Source organism: Dromaius novaehollandiae, chromosome 34, assembly GCF_036370855.1.
Source record: "Dromaius novaehollandiae isolate bDroNov1 chromosome 34, bDroNov1.hap1, whole genome shotgun sequence".
NCBI lineage: Eukaryota > Metazoa > Chordata > Aves > Casuariiformes > Dromaiidae > Dromaius > Dromaius novaehollandiae.
In genome coordinates, this window is record NC_088133.1 from 1,305,090 (window position 1) to 1,321,319 (window position 16,230).

The 16,230-nt window shown below is 72.1% G+C and overlaps 2 protein-coding genes across 2 annotated transcripts; one reads left to right on the top strand and one right to left on the bottom strand.

Moving 5' to 3' along the window:
- Positions 1-6: 6 nt before the first annotated feature.
- PAF1 (PAF1 homolog, Paf1/RNA polymerase II complex component) lies at positions 7-2,871 on the top strand. The gene is made up of 5 exons (XM_064503055.1): positions 7-123; positions 756-884; positions 1,507-1,612; positions 1,721-1,808; positions 2,267-2,871. The coding sequence occupies exons 1-5, from the start codon at positions 11-13 to the stop codon at positions 2,680-2,682; spliced, it is 852 nt and encodes a 283-aa protein (XP_064359125.1). The 5' UTR covers positions 7-10; the 3' UTR covers positions 2,683-2,871.
- Positions 2,872-3,081: 210 nt separating this feature from the next.
- Positions 3,082-14,774, bottom strand: SAMD4B (sterile alpha motif domain containing 4B). The gene is made up of 13 exons (XM_064503046.1): positions 14,651-14,774; positions 13,033-13,483; positions 12,322-12,783; positions 9,856-10,083; positions 9,658-9,767; positions 9,487-9,573; positions 8,231-8,492; positions 7,209-7,294; positions 6,991-7,109; positions 6,150-6,354; positions 5,405-5,528; positions 4,614-4,697; positions 3,082-3,775 (listed from the first exon to the last, which is right to left on the bottom strand). Exons 2-13 carry the CDS (start codon positions 13,226-13,228, stop codon positions 3,747-3,749), a joined length of 1,992 nt encoding a protein of 663 aa, XP_064359116.1. The 5' UTR covers positions 13,229-13,483; positions 14,651-14,774; the 3' UTR covers positions 3,082-3,746.
- Positions 14,775-16,230: the final 1,456 nt, after the last annotated feature.

Here is a 16,230-nt window from a genome sequence, read left to right on the forward strand (position 1 = left end):
CCGCAGGGGGATGATGGACGAGGAGGGGAACCAGTTCGTGGCCTATTTCTTGCCGGTGGAGGAGACGCTGCGCAAGCGCAAGCGGGACCAGGAGGAGGAGATGGACTACGCGCCTGAGGACGTGTACGGCCGCGGGGGGGGGCACGCGGACCCCCCCCCACGCGCCTGAGGGGGTCCTGGGGGGCGGATTGAGGGGTCCCCGCATGGGGGTGGGGGTCCTGGGGGGTCAAATCAGGGGGCCCCCACATGGCCGGGGGCAGATTGGGGGTCCCCCCATGGCAGAGGGGGTGTCAGGGGGGCAAATCGGGGGGCTTGGGGGGGCCCATATGGCTGGGGGGGCAGATTGGGGGTCCCCCCACAACCCAGGTGGTCCTGGGGGCAGATTAGGGGGTGCTGGGGGGGGTCGCACATGGCTGGGGGGCAGATTAGGGGCCCCCCCACAGCCCAGGGGGTCCTGGGGGCAGATTAGGGGGTGCTGGGGGGGGGTCACACATGGCCGGGGGGCAGATTAGGGGCCCCCCCACAGCCCAGGCAGTCCTGGGGGGTCCCAGGGGGGGTCACACACAGCTGGAGAGTGTCTGGCGGGGGGGGGAGTGTTCAAACTGGGGGGGGTCCTGAGCAAGGCCCAAGCCCTGGGCAGGCTCCTGTGGAGCCAGGCAGGTTCGGCGGGTGGGGGGCACCCTTGGGGGGTGGGTGGAAGGACAAGGGGGGGTGCCGGGGGGTCCTGACCCCCCCAAATTTGCTCCCCCCCCCAGGTACGACTACAAGATCGCGCGGGAGTACAACTGGAACGTGAAGAACAAGGCGAGCAAGGGCTACGAGGAGAACTACTTCTTCATCTTCCGCGAGGGCGACGGCGTCTACTACAACGAGCTGGAGACCCGGTGCGCCCGGGGGGGGCCCAGGGGGGGCCCTGGGGTGCAGGGGGGTCCCCGGGGTGCTGGGGGGCCCCAGGGTGCTGGCGGGGGGTAGCAAGCGCCCCAGGCTGCTGGGAGAGGCCGAAGGGGCTGGTGTGAGCTGCTGTGGGGAGGGGGACGGGGTGGGGGGGGTCCTTGGCTTTGGGGGGGGTCCCTTAAGGTTTGGGGGGGGTCGCCAGGGTGCCTGCCCCCCACCCAGGGGTGCTGGGGGGGGGGTAGAAGGGCCCCAGGGTGCTGGGGTGGGTCCCTTTGGCCAGAGAGGGTCGGGGGGGTAGCAGGAGGTATGGGGGGGCTCCTGGATGTTTGGGGGGGGTCCCTTGGGGTCTGGGGGGGCCTGGGGGTCTGGGGGGGCCGTGGGGGGGTCCCAGGGTGCCTCACCCCCCTTTAAACCCCCCCCCAAGGGTGCTGGGGGGTCCCCACATTAGCTGGGACCAGCAAACCCAGGGAGGGTGCCCGGAGACCTGGGGGGGATCCTTGGAGCTCTGGGGGGATCCCTGGGGGTTTGGGGGGATCCTGGGGGTTTCAGGGGTCTCGGGGGGGTTCGGGGGTCTCGGGGGGGGGGTCCCTGACCCCCCCGGGCCCCCCCCAGGGTGCGGCTGAGCAAGCGGCGGGCCAAGGCGGGGGTGCAGTCGGGCACCAACGCGGTGCTGGTGGTGAAGCACCGCGACATGAACGAGAAGGAGCTGGAGGCCCAGGTAGGTCCTGCCCCCCCCCCCGTCCCCCCCCGTCCCCCCCCGCACTGGGCGAAGGACCCAGGCGTCCGGGGGGGGGGGGGGGCTGACAACACCCCCCCCCCCCCCCAGGAGGCGCGCCGGGCCCAGCTGGAGAACCACGAGCCCGAGGAAGAGGAGGAGGAAGAGCTGGAGATGGAGAAGGAGGCGCCGGGCTCAGGTATTGGGGGGGGGCGAAGTTGGGGGCCCCATTTCCCCCTGGGGGGGCAGTTGGGGGTCCCATTTCTACCTTGGGGGGGGCCATTGGTGGTCCCATTCCCCTGGGGGGGCAGTTGGGGACCCCATTTCCCCCGGGGGAGAATTTGGGGCTCCCTCCTGCCCCAGGGGGGCAATTGGGGGTCCCATTTCCATTTCGCCCTGGGGGGCAATTGGGGACCCTTCTCCTCTGGGGGGGGGAAAAGTTGGGGGCCCCATTTCCCCTGGGGGGGCAGTTGGGGGTCCCATTTCCCCAGGGGGGGAATTTGGGGCTCCCTCCTCCCCCAGGGGGCAGTTGGGGCCCCCTTCTCCCCCAGGGGGGGCAGTTGGGGGTCCTGCTCCCTCCGGGGGGGGCAGTTTGGGGGACGGGGATTGGGGGGGGTCACACTCACCCCCCCATCTCCCCCCCCCCACCCGGCGCAGACGAGGAGCGGGAGAAGGGCAGCGAGAGCGAGGCGGGGGCCAGCGGCGAGGAGGAGGAGGACGAGGACGAGGAGGAGGCCGAAGGCTCGGGCAGCGGCAGCGAGCGGGGGGGCTCGGCCCGCAGCGACGAGGAGGAGGAGGACGGAGGAGGAGGAGGAGGAGGAGGCCGAAGCGGCGGCCGCCGGGGGGGGCCGCCGGGGGGCCGCGCCGACGCCGCCCGGGCCGCCCGCGACAAGGAGGAGATTTTCGGCAGCGACGACGACGAGGACAACGAGGAGGAGGAAGAGGAGGAGGAGGAAGAGGAGTCGGAGGGGGGCGGCAGCGAGGGGGGGCCCCCGCGCAGCCCCCGCCTCAGCCCCAGCGACGCCTCGGACGACGACAGCCCCAGCGACGCCTCCGACTCCTCCAGCGACTGAGCCGGACGCCGGGCCCCCCCGCCGCCGCCGTGGGGAGTCTCCGGCGGCTCGTATAGGGTTGCGCCCCGTTTTGGGGCAAAAAGGGGCGATTTGGGCGCTTTTTGGGTTGTTTTTCTCTTTAATACGTAGTCATGGTTACCAGCCATAGTCATAACAAAAGTTATTCATAATAAAATGTATCTAAAATAACGTTTTTCTATCTCGCGGGCCGCGGCGCTACGTGTACAAAGGGGGGGGGGGGCGGCAGGGCTGTACCGAAGCGGGGGGGGGCGGGGAGGGGGGGGGTGGCGGCGTGTACCTAAAAACGGGGTGTCCCCCCCCCCCGTTCCCCCCCCCCCGGGACGAGGTGACACGTTTCCCCCCCCCCCAAAAAAAAAAAACCAAACGGGGGGGCTGCTCCGCCGGGGCAAATAATATTAATATTATAATAATAATAATAAAGAGAAAAGGCCAAAAAAAACCGGGGGGGGGTAAAAAAAAAAATAGTGAAACACCAAAAAAAGAGGAGGCCCGGGAGAGCCCCGCCCCCGCCCCGCCCCCCCGTGCAAGCCCCGCCCCCTGTAGTGTTTGCACGCGTTGCACACGCGTGTGCGCGCACGGTGCCCCCCCCCCCCCGGGCAAATTCATCAGCCCCCCCCGCCCGCCATGGGAGCCCCTCGGTCGCTGGGGTTTGGGGGGGCCCCGATGCTCCCCTGGCCTGGGGGGGGGGAGGTTTGCCCCTGGTTCCCCCCCCCCAGGGGCAAATTGCCCCCCCCCAAGGGGGCAAATCCCCCCCCCGGGGGTAAATCCCCCCCCCAAGGGGGCAAATTCACCCCACCAAGGGGGCTAATCCCCCCCCCAGGGGTAAATCCCCCCCCCAAGAGGGCAAATCCCCCCCCCCCAGCCCCCATTTTGGGGGCCTCGATGCCCCCCCGGGTGGGGAGGGGGCTCCGGGGTGACTCGTCCCCGGGGGGGGGGGACACGGTGGGGGGACACGGTGCCCCCGTTTGCCCCGTGACACCCTGGGGGGGGGAAGGGGGGGCAGTAACGGCGGGGGGGCAGCGAGGAGGGAGGTGGCGGCGCCGTCAGATGGTCGAGGTCTTGTCTGTGCCGTCTGCGGGGGGGGGACGCGTCAGGGGGGCGGGGGGCGCGTGTCACCTCCCCCCGTGTCCCCTGACGTCCCCTGCATCCCCTGATGCTGCCGTGGGTCCCCGCATCCCCCCCGAGTGCCCCATGTCCCCCCGTGTCCCCTGATGCCACCGTGGGTCCCCATGTCCCCCATGTTCCCTTGTGTCCCCAATGCTGCCGTGGGTCCCTGCATCCCCCTCATGTCCCCCGTGTCCCCCCGTGTCCCCTGATGCTGCCGTGGGTCCCCGCATCCCCCTCGTGTCCCCTGTGTCCCCTCATGTCCCCCGATAATGCTGTGGGTCCCCGCGTCCCTCTCGTGTCCCTGCGTCTCCCCTGCACCCCCCTCATGTCCCCTCGTGCCCCCCAATGTTGCCATGGGTCCCTGCGTCCCCCTCGTGTCCCCGTGTCCCCTCATGTCCCCCCATGCTGCTGCGGGTCCCCTCATCCCTCATGTCCCCCCAGGCTGCCGTGGGTCCCCGTGTCCCCCGTGTCCCCTATGTCCCTCAATGCTGCCGTGGGTCCCCACGTTCCCCTCGTGTCCCCTCGTGTCCATGTCCCCTCATGTCCCCTGATGCTGCTATGTGTCCACGTGTCCCTGTGTCTCCCCCATGTCCCCTGTGTCCCCCGTGTCCCCTCATGTCCCCCAATGCTGCCGTGGGTCCCCGCAACCCCCTCGTGTCCCCCATGTCCCCTCATGTCCCCTGATAATGCTGTGCATCCCCCACGTCCCCCCCGTGTCCCCACGTCCCCCCCGCGTCCCCTGATGCTGCCGTGGGTCCCCGCGTCCCCCCCGTGTCCCCGTGTCCCCCCGTGTCCCCGCTCACCGCCCAGCGCGTGCTCCGTCATGCTCAGGCACAGCGACTCCAGCGTCGGGTTGATCTCCAGGTCGGTGCCGGGCAGCTGGCACTCTGCGGGGGGGGGGGCACGGTGAGAGGGGGCCCAGGCGTCCTGCACCCCCCCAGCCCCCCCCAAGGGACCCAGGCGTCCTGCACCCCCCCAGCCCCCCCAAGGCCACCCCCCAGGGGACCCAGGCGTCCTGCACCCCCCAACCCCCAGGGGACCCAGGTGTCCTGCACCCCCCCAGCCCCCCCCAAGGCCACCCCCCAGGGGACCCAGGCGTCCTGCACCCCCCCAGCCCCCCCGAGGCCACCCCCACACCCCCAGGGGACCCGGGCGTCCTGCACCCCCCCAGCCCCCCCAAGGCCACCCCCACAGGGGACCCAGCCATCCTGCACCCCCCCATCCCCCCCAAGGCCACCCCCCCAGCCCCAGGGGACCCAGGCGTCCTGCACCCCCCCAGTCCCCCCTCAAGGCCACCCCTCCAGCCCCAGGGGACCCAGGCGTCCTGCACCCCCCCAGCCCCCCCAAGGCCACCCCCACAGCCCCAGGGGACCCAGGCATCCAGGGTGCCCCCCCAAAACCCCCCCAAGAGGGACCCAGGCGTCCAGGGCATCCCCTCCAGCAGGGGCCCAGGCGTCCGGGGCACCCTGAAACCCCCCTCCAGCAGGGGCCCAGGTGCCTGGGGCACCCCACAACCCCCCCAGCAGGGGCCCAGGCGTCCAGGGCACCCTGCCACCCCCCCCCAGAAGGGCCCAGGCGTCCGGGCGCGGCCTACCCTGGGGGAACATGAGGACGGCCTGCGGCGAGGTGTGCACGGGCAGCGAGTGCGTGCGCTGCACCGCGCTGCGGCTCTGCCCCGGCACGCTGTTACTGCCCCCGGGGTTGGCGAACCACAGGCTCTGCGGGGGGGGGACACGCGGGGGGGGGTCAGGGGGGCTTGTGGGGACCCCCCCGCCACGGCTGGGCCACCTGGGAACGGGGGGGTCCCCAAAATGGCACCAGGAATGGGGTGTGTCCCCCCGCGTGCCAGTGGGGAAGGGCCCAGGCATCCGGGACCCCCCCGGACCCCCCCCCCAAGGAGGACTCAGATGGCCAGGAGACCCCCCCCAAACAGGAACCACCCCCCCCCTAAGGACCCAGGCGTCCGGGACCCCCCCACCAAGGACCCAGGCATCCAGGACCCCCCCGCCGCCCCCAAGGACCCAGGCGTCCGGGACACCCCCTCCCCCAACTAGGACCCCCCCCGCCGCCCCCAAGGTCCCAGGTGTCCGGGAGACCCCCCCAAGTGGGACCCCCAAAGGGCCCAGGCGTCCGGGAGACCCCCCTCCCCCCGGACCCCACCATCCAAGACCCCCCCCCCAGATCCCCAATACCTGGGAGCCCCCCGGCCCCTAAGGGCCCAGGCGTCCGGCCCCCCCAGCCCCAGTCACCCCCCCTATATGAGGACCCAGGCGTCCGGGCCCCCTCCTCATAACCCCCCCCCAATGGACCCAGGCGTCCGGGCCCCCCCCCGCACTCACCTGCCGGCCCTGGGCGGCGGCGGGGCCACCCAGCGGGTGCCGGGGGGCGGGGCCGGGCCCCCCCCCCATGGCGGCGGGGCCCAGGAGCCCCAGGCGGGCGGGGGGCAGCGCCCGGGGGGGCAGGGCGAAGGGGCGCTGCCCCCGCCGCCCCCCCGCCCCCCCCACAGAGCCAGCTATGGGGAGCGAGTTGGAGCCGAAGGCCCAGCTGGGGGGGGGGGAACAAGATTGGGGGGGGTCAGGGCAGTGCTGGGACCCCCAGACCCCCCCCCAGCCCCCAGGGCACCCAGCACAGGGTGCCCAGGGGGCCCCCAAACCCCCCCAGGGGGAAACTGGGGCACCTGAGGGGTCCCAAGGGGGAGGAGGAGGCACCCGGGGGGGGCTGAGACCCCCCCCAGGGGGAAATTGAGGCACCCAGGGGTGCCCTAAGCCCCCCGGGGGGGGGGAATGAGGTACCCAGGGGGTCCCAAGGGGGATAAGGAGGCACCCAGGGGTGTCCTAGACCCCCCCAGGGGGAAACTGGGGCACCCAGGGGGTCCCAAGGGGGATAAGGAGGCACCCAGGGGTGCCCTAGAACCCCCCCAGGGGGAAACTGGGGCACCCAGGGGGTCCCTAGGGGGATAAGGAGGCACCCAGGGGTGCCCTAGAACCCCCCCAGGGGGGAAAATGAGGCAACTGGGGACCCCCCACGCTCTTGGGGGGCACTGGGGCACCCAAGGGGGAAACTGGGGCACCCAAGGGGCCTAAGACCCCCCCCCAAGAGGGAATCCGAGGCACCTATGGGTCCCCCAGACCTCCTGGGGGGGGGGGGAGGTCATAGGGGCCCCCCCGGGTCCCCGCTTACCCCTTGGGGGGCCGGTAGCCGGGGACGTCGAGCGGCACCTTCTTGGGAAAGGCCCGGAGCAGCTTCAGCACCTGCTGCTTCCAGGAGAGGAGCCTCTTCTTCTGCGTCTCCGTGAACGCCTGCATGCGGGGGGGGGGCAGGGGGGGCCGTGAGGGGGGGGCAGGGACCCCTCCCGCACGCCCCGCGGTGGCCCAGGCGTCCGGGCGGCCACCCCCTACCTCGTGCGTCAGGCACTTCTCGAGGAGCTGGAGGTAACTGGTGATGTTCTCCTCGTCCGGCCGCGACACCAGCAGCTGGGTGCACACTGCGGGGGGGGCACGAGGGGGGGTGACGGGGTGGCCCAGGCGGCCAGGGACCCCCCTCGGCCCCCCTTAGGGACCCCGGAGTCCCAGGACCCCCCCCAGCCCTCCTTTAGGGGCCCAGGAGTCCCAGGACCCCCCCAGCCCCCCATTAAGGGACCCAGGATTCCCGGGACCCCCCCCCCAGCCCCCCATTTAGGGGCCCAGGAGTCCCAGGACACCCCCCAGCCCTCCTTTAGGGGCCCAGGAGTCCCAGGACCCCCCCAGCCCCCCATTAGTGGCCCAGGAGTCCTAAGACCCCCCCCCAGCCCCCCATTAAGGGACCCAGGACTCCCGGGACCCCCCCCCAGCCCCCATTTAGGGGCCCAGGAGTCCCAGGACCCCCCCAGCCCCCCTTCAGGGGCCCAGGAGTCCCAGGACCCCCCCAGCCCCCCATTAGGAGCCCAGGGACCCCCCCCCAGCCCCCCTTTAGGGGCCCAGGAGTCCCAGGACCCCCCCAGCCCCCCATTAAGGGACCCAGGAGTCCCGGGACCCCCCCAACCCTCTTTAGGGGCCCAGGAGTCCCGGGACCCCCCCCCAGGCCCCTTTAGGGGCCCAGGAGTCCTGGTACCCCCCCCCAGCCCCCATTTAGGGACCCAGGAGTCCCAGGACCCCCCCCAGGACCCTATTAAGGGACCCAGAATTCCCGGGACCCCCCCCAGCCCCCATTTAGGGGTCCAGGAGTCCCAGGACCCCATTAAGGGCCCAGGAGTCCCGGGACCCCCCCCCAGGACCCCATTAAGGGGCCCAGGATTCCCGGGACCCCCCCAGCCCCCATTTAGGAGCCCAGGAGTCCGAGGACCCCTCCCAGGACACCATTAGGGGCCCAGGAGTCCCGGGACCCCCCCCAGAAGGGGACCTGCCCCCCCCCCCAGCGGGGCCCAGGCGTCCGGGCGGCTCACCCTTGCCCATGACGCGGGTGAACTGCCCGGGGATGTCGCCCTCGGGCACGGGGGCGGCGGGGGCCTCGGCGTCGGCGGCCGGGTGGGGGGCGAAGGCCTCCCCGGGGGGGTCCTTGGCGGGGGCCCCGTTGGCGGGGGGCGCGGCGGGGGGGGGCGCGGCGGGGGGTGCCGCCGCGGGGGGCCGGAAGGCCTTGATGGGCGTCACCATGATCTGCTGCAGCTCCTGCAGCGCCGTCCACAGGTTCCCCCCCTCGAGGATGTCCTGCGGGGGGGGGACGGGGACGCGTGGGTGGGGGGCACGGCGGCGGGGGGGTGCGGGGACCCGCCGGGCACGTGGGGGGACCAGGGACAGCCCCGGGGGGGGGTCAAGGGGACCTGGGGGGACCGGGATGACCAGGGACAGCCCTGGGGGGGGGGGTGAACGGGACCTGGGGGGACCAGGGACAGCCTGGGGGGGTCAAGGGGACCTGGGGGGACCAGAATGACCAGGGACAGCCCTGGGGACAAGGGGACATGACACAGGGGGGGACCGGGATGACCAGGGACAGCCCTGGGGGGGGGGTCAAGGGGACCTGGGGGGACCAGGATGACCAGGGACAGCCCTGGGGACACGGGGACGTGACATGCGGGGGGACATCCTGGGAAAACCCTGGGGACAAGGTGGGGATGAGGGGACGCGGGGGGGACCAGAGACCCCCCGTGCCAGCTCTGGGGACACCGGGGGACAAGGGGACGCCCCAGGGACATGGGGGGGTGACAAGGGACAGTTTGTACCAGCTCTACAGACACAGAGACATCTCGGGGGGGGGGGAAACAGGGACACGGGGGGACCAGGGACACTGTACCAGCCCCAGGGACACAAGAGGGACATGGGACACCCTGGGCCAGCCCTAGGGACACGGGGGGGGACCAGGGACACTCTGTGCCATCCCCAGGAACACAGGGGGGTGACAAGGGACACTTTGCACCAGCTCTAGGGACACAAGAGGGACCAGGGACACCACGGGCCAGCCCCAGGGACACAGGACGGTAACAAGGGACACTTTGCACCAGCTCTAGGGACACAGGGCCACCCCGGGCCAGCCCCAGGGACACGGGAGGACCAGGGACACTCTGTACCAGCCCAGGGACACCGGGGGGGGGGACCAAAGATGCCCCGTGGCAGCCCCGGGGACGCAGGGGTGCCCCTGCCAGCCCGGGGGACGCGTGGGGACAGCATGGGGACACCCCAGGGCCACCCTGCCGCCGCTCCGCACCTTCTCCAGCGACTTGAGGACGCTCTGCCTCTCGCGCAGCTTCTGGATGCTGAGGGCGATCTTGTGCCGGGCCCCCTTGGTGACGTTCTGCGGGACGAGGGGGACGATGAAGGGGACGACGCGGTCCCCCGCGCGTCCCCCTCGGCCGCGGCGGGGGGGGGGACAACCCACCTGCGACTCCAGGTGATGCTCCGTGAGGGTCATCATCTCCTCGTAGGTCATCTGGGAGAAGAGGGCGGCGTATTTGTGCAGCCGGAGGCTCTTGAGCCACGAGGGGACGTCTGCGGGCGAGGGGACGGTGAGGTGACCGTCCCCACGGTGCCACCGGCGCGTCCCCCCCCCCGCCGCCGCCGCCGCCCCCCCGGCCACCTTTCATGCCGCTGCCGTCCTCCTGGAAGGTGTTGCGGCCGCCGGCGGGCTCCTCGGTGTGCTCGCTGCCCGAGGAGGCCACGCTGCTCTGGGGCGAGAGGGGCGCGTGCTCGCCCGGGGGGGGGGCCGCGAAGGGGGGCCGCGCCGGCGGCTCCTCGGGCCACTCGGCGCCGGGCGCCAGGGCCAGCGGGCGCTTCAGCGGGCTGCCGGGCAGCTGGCAGGGCAGGGCTGCGGGGCGACAGGCGGGCGCGCGGCGTGGGTGGCCCTGCCGCCAAGTGCCACCGCCGCCCGGTGCCCCCCCCACCCCGGTGCCAGGCGCCGCCGCGGAGGCTTTTGGAGCGAGGGAGCTGCCTGCGTCTGCCAGGGCGGCTCGGCCGGGTCCCCCCTGTCCCCCTCCGTGTCCCCAGGGGTGGCACAAGGGGTCTCTGATCCCTCTCTGGTCCCTCTTGTCCCCTCCGTGTCCCCAGGGGTGGTGCGGGGGGTCTCTGATCCCCCTCTGGTCCCCCTTGTCCCCTCCATGTCCCCAGAGCTGGCACAAGGGGCCTCTGATCCTCACCCGGGTCCCCCTTGTCCCCCTCCGTGTCCCCAGGGGTGGCACAAGGGGTCTCTGATCCCTCTCTGGTCCCTCTTGTCCCCTCCGTGTCCCCAGGGGTGGTGCGGGGGGTCTCTGATCCCCCTCTGGTCCCCCTTGTCCCCTCCATGTCCCCAGGGCTGGCACAAGGGGCCTCTGATCCTCACCCGGGTCCCCCTTGTCCCCCTCCGTGTCCCCAGGGGTGGCACAAGGGGTCTCTGATCCCTCTCTGGTCCCTCTTGTCCCCTCCACGTCCCCAGGGCTGGCACAAGGGGCCTCTGATCCTCACCCGGGTCCCCCTTGTCCCCCTCCGTGTCCCCAGGGGTGGCACAAGGGGTCTCTGATCCCTCTCTGGTCCCTCTTGTCCCCTCCGTGTCCCCAGGGGTGGTGCGGGGGGTCTCTGATCCCCCTCTGGTCCCCCTTGTCCCCTCCACGTCCCCAGGGCTGGCACAAGGGGCCTCTGATCCTCACCCGGGTCCCCCTTGTCCCCCTCCGTGTCCCCAGGGGTGGCACAAGGGGTCTCTGATCCCTCTCTGGTCCCTCTTGTCCCCTCCGTGTCCCCAGGGGTGGTGCGGGGGGTCTCTGATCCCCCTCTGGTCCCCCTTGTCCCCTCCACGTCCCCAGGGCTGGCACAAGGGGCCTCTGATCCTCACCCGGGTCCCCCTTGTCCCCCTCCGTGTCCCCAGGGGTGGCACAAGGGGTCTCTGATCCCTCTCTGGTCCCTCTTGTCCCCTCCGTGTCCCCAGGGGTGGTGCGGGGGGTCTCTGATCCCCCTCTGGTCCCCCTTGTCCCCTCCATGTCCCCAGGGCTGGCACAAGGGGCCTCTGATCCTCACCCGGGTCCCCCTTGTCCCCCTCCGTGTCCCCAGGGGTGGCACAAGGGGCCTCTGATCCCTCTCTGGTCCCTCTTGTCCCCTCTGTGTCCCCAGGGGTGGCACAAGGGGTCTCTGATCCCCCTCTGGTCCCCCTTGTCCCCTCCATGTCCCCAGGGCTGGCACAAGGGGCCTCTGATCCTCACCCGGGTCCCCCTTGTCCCCTCTGTGTCCCCAGGGCTGTCACGGAGTGTTCCTGGTCCCCTCTCCATGTCCCCTTGTGCCCCCAGGGCTATCACACAGCACCCCTGGTCCCCTCTCCACATCCCCTTGTCCCCCCAGGGCTGTCACGGAGTGTCCCCTTGCCCCCTCCATGTCCCCTCGTCCCCCCAGGGCTGGCGCAGAGCACCCCTGGTCCCCTCTCCACGTCCCCTTGTCCCCCCCAGGGCTGTCACGGAGTGTCCCCTTGCCCCCTCCATGTCCCCTTGTCCCCCCAGGGCTGGCGCAGAGCACCCCTGGTCCCCTCTCCATGTCCCCTTGTGTCCCCAGGACTGTCACACAGCACCCCCGGTCCCCTCTCCATGTCCCCTTGTCCCCCCAGGGCTGTCACGGAGTGTCCCCGGTCCCCTCTCCATGTCCCCTTGTCCCCCCAGGGCTGTCACACAGCATCCCCAGTCCCCTCTCCTTGTCCCCTTGTCCCCCCAGGGCTGGCACAGAGTGTCCCCGGTCCCCTCTCCATGTCCCCTTGTCCCCCCAGGGCTGGCATGGAGTGTCCCCTTGCCCCCTCCATGTCCCCTTGTCCCCCCAGGGCTGTCACAGAGTGTCCCCAGTCCCCTCTCCACGTCCCCTTGTCCCCCCAGGGCTGTCACACAGCACCCCCGGTCCCCTCTCCACATCTCCTTGTCCCCCCAGGGCTGGCACAAAGTGTCCCTGGTGTCCCCTTGTCCCCCCAGGGCTGTCACGAAGCATCCCTGATGTCCCCTCCATGTCCCCTTGTCCCCCCAAGGCTGGCACAGAGCGTCCCCAATGTCCCCCCCGCCACCAGGCCCCCTCAGCACCGCCCCGCGCCCCCCCCCCCGCTCACCTGGGCCCCCGCCGAGGCTGTTACCGGCGGCGGGCCCGGAGCCGGCGGGGTGGAAGCCCGAGTGACCGTTCTCGCGCGGCGCCTTGTCCTGCCAGCCGGGGCCCAGCTCGGCCAGCGCCGCCTCGCCGGGGCCCTGCCACTCGTCCCCGGGCGGCCGGGCGGCGAAGGCGGCCTCGGGACGGCCCCGGGCCCCCGCCAGCCGCTCCTCCAGGTGGCCCAGCCACAGCGCCAGGGAGTTGCGGTCGTCCAGGGTGGTGGCGGGGTGGATGAGGGCGTAGGAGAGCAGCTGCCGGCTCTCCTCCACGAACTGGTTGCTCTCGATGGCGAACGCCAGCACCTTCTGCAGCAGCTTCATGTACTCGGCCTTGGCCTCCGCGTTGCCCGGCTGCAGCAGCGGCAGGTGGGACAGCAGCAGCGAGATGGCCTTCTCCTTCGGCTCCTGCGGCCACTGGCTGATGACGGCTACGGGGGGGGGGGACGAAAAGCGGCTCAGGGGCCCCCCCGGCGTCACCCGGGGGAGCAGAGGGGCGAAGGCGAGGCGGAAAAGTTCTCCCGAAGCTCCTTTTTCTCAGGAAAAGCGAGACCGGGCGCCGAGCGGCTGCGGGGGGAGGACGCCGGCGGCTCCGGGGACACAAGGCGCCCCGGGGGGGCTCCGTTTTGCCCCGGGGGGGCTCCGTTTCGCCCCCGGGGAGGGGGGGGGGACACACTCACCGGCGCTGTTGGCTTCGGCCTCGAGGACGTGGATCTCGGCGCAGTCGGCCAGCGAGTGCTCGAGGCAGAGCTGCAGGAAGCGGGCCTGGGTGCGGGTGACGCGCTTGAGCAGCGAGAGCAGGGCCACCGTCTGCTCGCACTCGTTCCAGCCCTTGAACCACCCCGCCAGGATCCCCACCTGGTCCCGGAACATCATGGTGGCGGCGGCGGCGGCGGGGGGGGGCAGCGGCGGCGGCGGCGGGGGGGGGCGGCGGCGGCGGTGCGGCGGGGGGGACGCAGGCCCGGCCGGGCCCCCCTTCACATGGTTTCGGCTCGGCGGCGGCGGCGCCGGGGGCCCCCCCGGTGTGGGGCCCGGGCGAGGGGTCGGCGGTGACCCCCCCCCCCGGAAGCGGGGCGGCCCGGCGGCCCCCCCCCGGCGTCGCTGTGCAGCCGCCGAGAGCCCCCGAGATCCCTGCGGAGAGAGCGGGGCGGCGTCAGGGGGGGCGCAGGGGCCCCCCCAGTGATGCTGGGACTGGGGGGGGGGGTCCCAGTTCAGCCCCCCCAGTGCTACTAGGACTGGGGGGGTCCCAGTTCAGCCCCCCAGTACAGCCAGGAGGATTTGGGGGAACCAGTTCAGCCCCCCCCACGTGCTACTCGGACTGGGGGGGGTCGGTTCAGACCCCCAGTATGGCCAGGAGGATCTGGGGGAACCAGTTCAGCCCCCGCAGTGCTACTGGGAGCAGGTGGGGGGTCCAGTTCAGCCCCCCCAGTGCTATTGGGAGTGGGTGGGGGGCCCAGTTCAGCCCCACCAGTACAGCCAGGATGACCAGGGTTCCCAGTTCGGGCCCCCAGTACAACCAGGCCTGACGAGGGCTCCCAGTTCAGCCTCCCAGTACAACCAGCACTAGCTGGGACCCCTGTTCAACCCCCCAGTACTGCTGGGACCAGTTTGGGGTCCCAGTTCAGCCCCACAGAACAACCGGGACTGGCTTAAGGTCCCGTTCGGCCCGTGGGGGACCAGCCCGGGGGACTGGGGGGGGGGGGCCGGGATCGGGGGGACCAGCCCGGGGCACGGGGGGGGTCCCGGGCGCCCCAGGACCACGAAGGGTCTCTGGGGAGAACGGGGGGGTCCGGGGGTCCCGCGAGTGCCGGCGACACGGGGGCCGCCCCCGGGGGGGGAAGATCGCGGCGCTCGCCGCACCGGGGGCGGGAACGAGGGCCAGGCCCAGCCCCCGTGGGGAGGAGGGAGCGGCCCGGGGCCGGTACCGGGGCGGGGTCGCTACCAGAGCGGAGGGTCGGGTCGGGCCGGGCCGGGCCCGATGCTGGGAGGAGGCCGGTACCGCAGCGCGGCGGCCCCGCAGAGCGGGCGCGGCCGGGCCCGGTACCGGAGAGGGACCGGTACCGGGTAGGAGGGGGGGGGGCGGTACCGGTGGGAGGGGGCGATATTGGGGGGGGGCTACGGCCCGGCCGCGGTACCGGAAGGGGGAGGAACCGGCCCGGGCCCAGTCCCGGCGCGGGGAGGCCCCGGCCCGGGCCCGGTACCGGAGGGGGCCGGCCCAGGCCGGTCGCGGTCGCGGAAGGGGTGGGCCGAGGGCCCGGCCCGGGGCGGGCCCGGTGCCCGGGGCGGGCCCGCACTCACCGCCGCCGCCGCGGCCCGTCGGGCCCCGCCAGCCGCACACCGAGGCGCCGTAGCCGCCGCGCAACGTCAGCGCGCACGGCACGCACGCACGCGTCACCGCGCCTGCGCGCGCCGGCGCGCCCGCGCCCGCCCCGCCCCTTCCGCCGCCCCGCCGCCCGCCGACCAATGGGCCCGCGGGGGGCGGGGCAGACGCTTCCGGCCGCGGGAGGGTGGGGGAGCGGGAGGGGGCCGAGAGCGCCCGCCGGCCCCGCCCCGCCACCCGATTGGCCCGCGCAGGTGCCCGTCGGCGGCGCCGCAGCCAATGGGAGCGCGGGGGCGCGCCCTGCGACGTCGGGCGGGGCGGGGAAGCAGCTGGCGTTGCGATGGCCACGCCCCCTTGGACCACGCCCATTCTGGCCACGCCCCCTCCTAGTCACCCTTAACTCTGCCCTTCGCTCGAGCAGCCCCTCCCCCGCCCGGACGCCTGGGCCCCCTGTATCTGTTCCAGGGGGTCCCCGATGTCCCCCGGGTCCTAATGTCCCCGGTGTCCCCAGGGTCCCCAATGTCCCCCGGGTCCTAATGTCCCCCATGTCCCCACTGTGTCCCCGATGTCCCCAGGGTCCCCAATGTCCCCAGGGTCCCAACGTCCCCAGCATCCCCAATGTGTCCCTGACATCCCCAATGTCCCCATGTTCCCAATGTCCCCAGGGTGTTCCCAGGGTCCCCAACATGTCCCCAACATCCTCAATGTCCCCGGGGTCCCAACGTCCCCAGCATCCCCAATGTGTCCCTGACGTCCCCAATGTCCCCAGGTTGTCCTCAGGGTCCCCAATGTGTCCCTGACATCCCAAATGTCCCCATGTCCCCGATGTCCCCAGGGTGTTCCCAGGGTCCCCAACATGTCCCCAACATCCCCAATGTCCCTGGGGTCCCCAAGGAGTCTTTGACAGCCCCAGGGTGTCCCCATCATCCTCAACATGTCCCCAACATCCTCAGGCTGTCCTCAGTGTCCCCAATGTGTCCCCAAGGTCCCCAACATGGCCCCCATGGCCCCAGGGTGTTCCCAGGGTCCCCAAGAGCACCAAGATGCCCCCAATGTCCCCAGGGTGTCTCTAACGTCCCCAGCATCCCCAGGGTCTCGCCATCGTCCCCAGTGTCCCCAAAGTCCCCAGAGTGTCCCCAACATCCCCAGGGTGTCCTCAATGTTCCCATTGTCCCCAGGGTCTCCCCAATGTCCCCCATGAGCCCAGGGTGTCTCATCACCCCCAGGGTGTCCCCAGGGTCCCCAACGTGTCCTCAAAGTCCCCAGGGTGTCCCCAATGTCCCCATCATCCCCATGGTGAACCCAACATCCCCAACGTGTCCCCAATGTCCCCAGGTTGCAGGCACCCCCAACATGTCCCCCCCATCCCCAAAGTGTCCCCAACATCCCCAGCCTGTCCCCAATGTGTCCCTGACATCCCTATCCCCCTCCCGGAGTGTCCCCAGCCTGTCCCTGATGTCCCCAGCATCTCCACCATGCCCAGCGTGTCCCCAACATGTCCCCAATTCCCCAAGTGTCCCCAGCATGTCCCCAACATCCCCATCAGTCCCAGTGTGTC

Bases quoted from the DNA above. Each gene is read 5' to 3' on its own strand.
- PAF1 (XM_064503055.1), top strand. From the start codon at position 11: ATGATGGACGAGGAGGGGAACCAGTTCGTGGCCTATTTCTTGCCGGTG. The intron at 885-1,506 runs GTGCGCCCGGGG...GGCCCCCCCCAG, and splicing joins TACAACGAGCTGGAGACCCG to GGTGCGGCTGAGCAAGCGGC. The intron at 1,613-1,720 runs GTAGGTCCTGCC...CCCCCCCCCCAG, and splicing joins AGAAGGAGCTGGAGGCCCAG to GAGGCGCGCCGGGCCCAGCT.
- SAMD4B (XM_064503046.1), bottom strand. From the start codon at position 13,228: ATGATGTTCCGGGACCAGGTGGGGATCCTGGCGGGGTGGTTCAAGGGC. The intron at 12,784-13,032 runs GTGAGTGTGTCC...CCCCCCCCGTAG, and splicing joins GGCCGAAGCCAACAGCGCCG to CCGTCATCAGCCAGTGGCCG. The intron at 3,776-4,613 runs GTGAGCGGGGAC...CCCCCCCCGCAG, and splicing joins GACGGAGCACGCGCTGGGCG to ACGGCACAGACAAGACCTCG.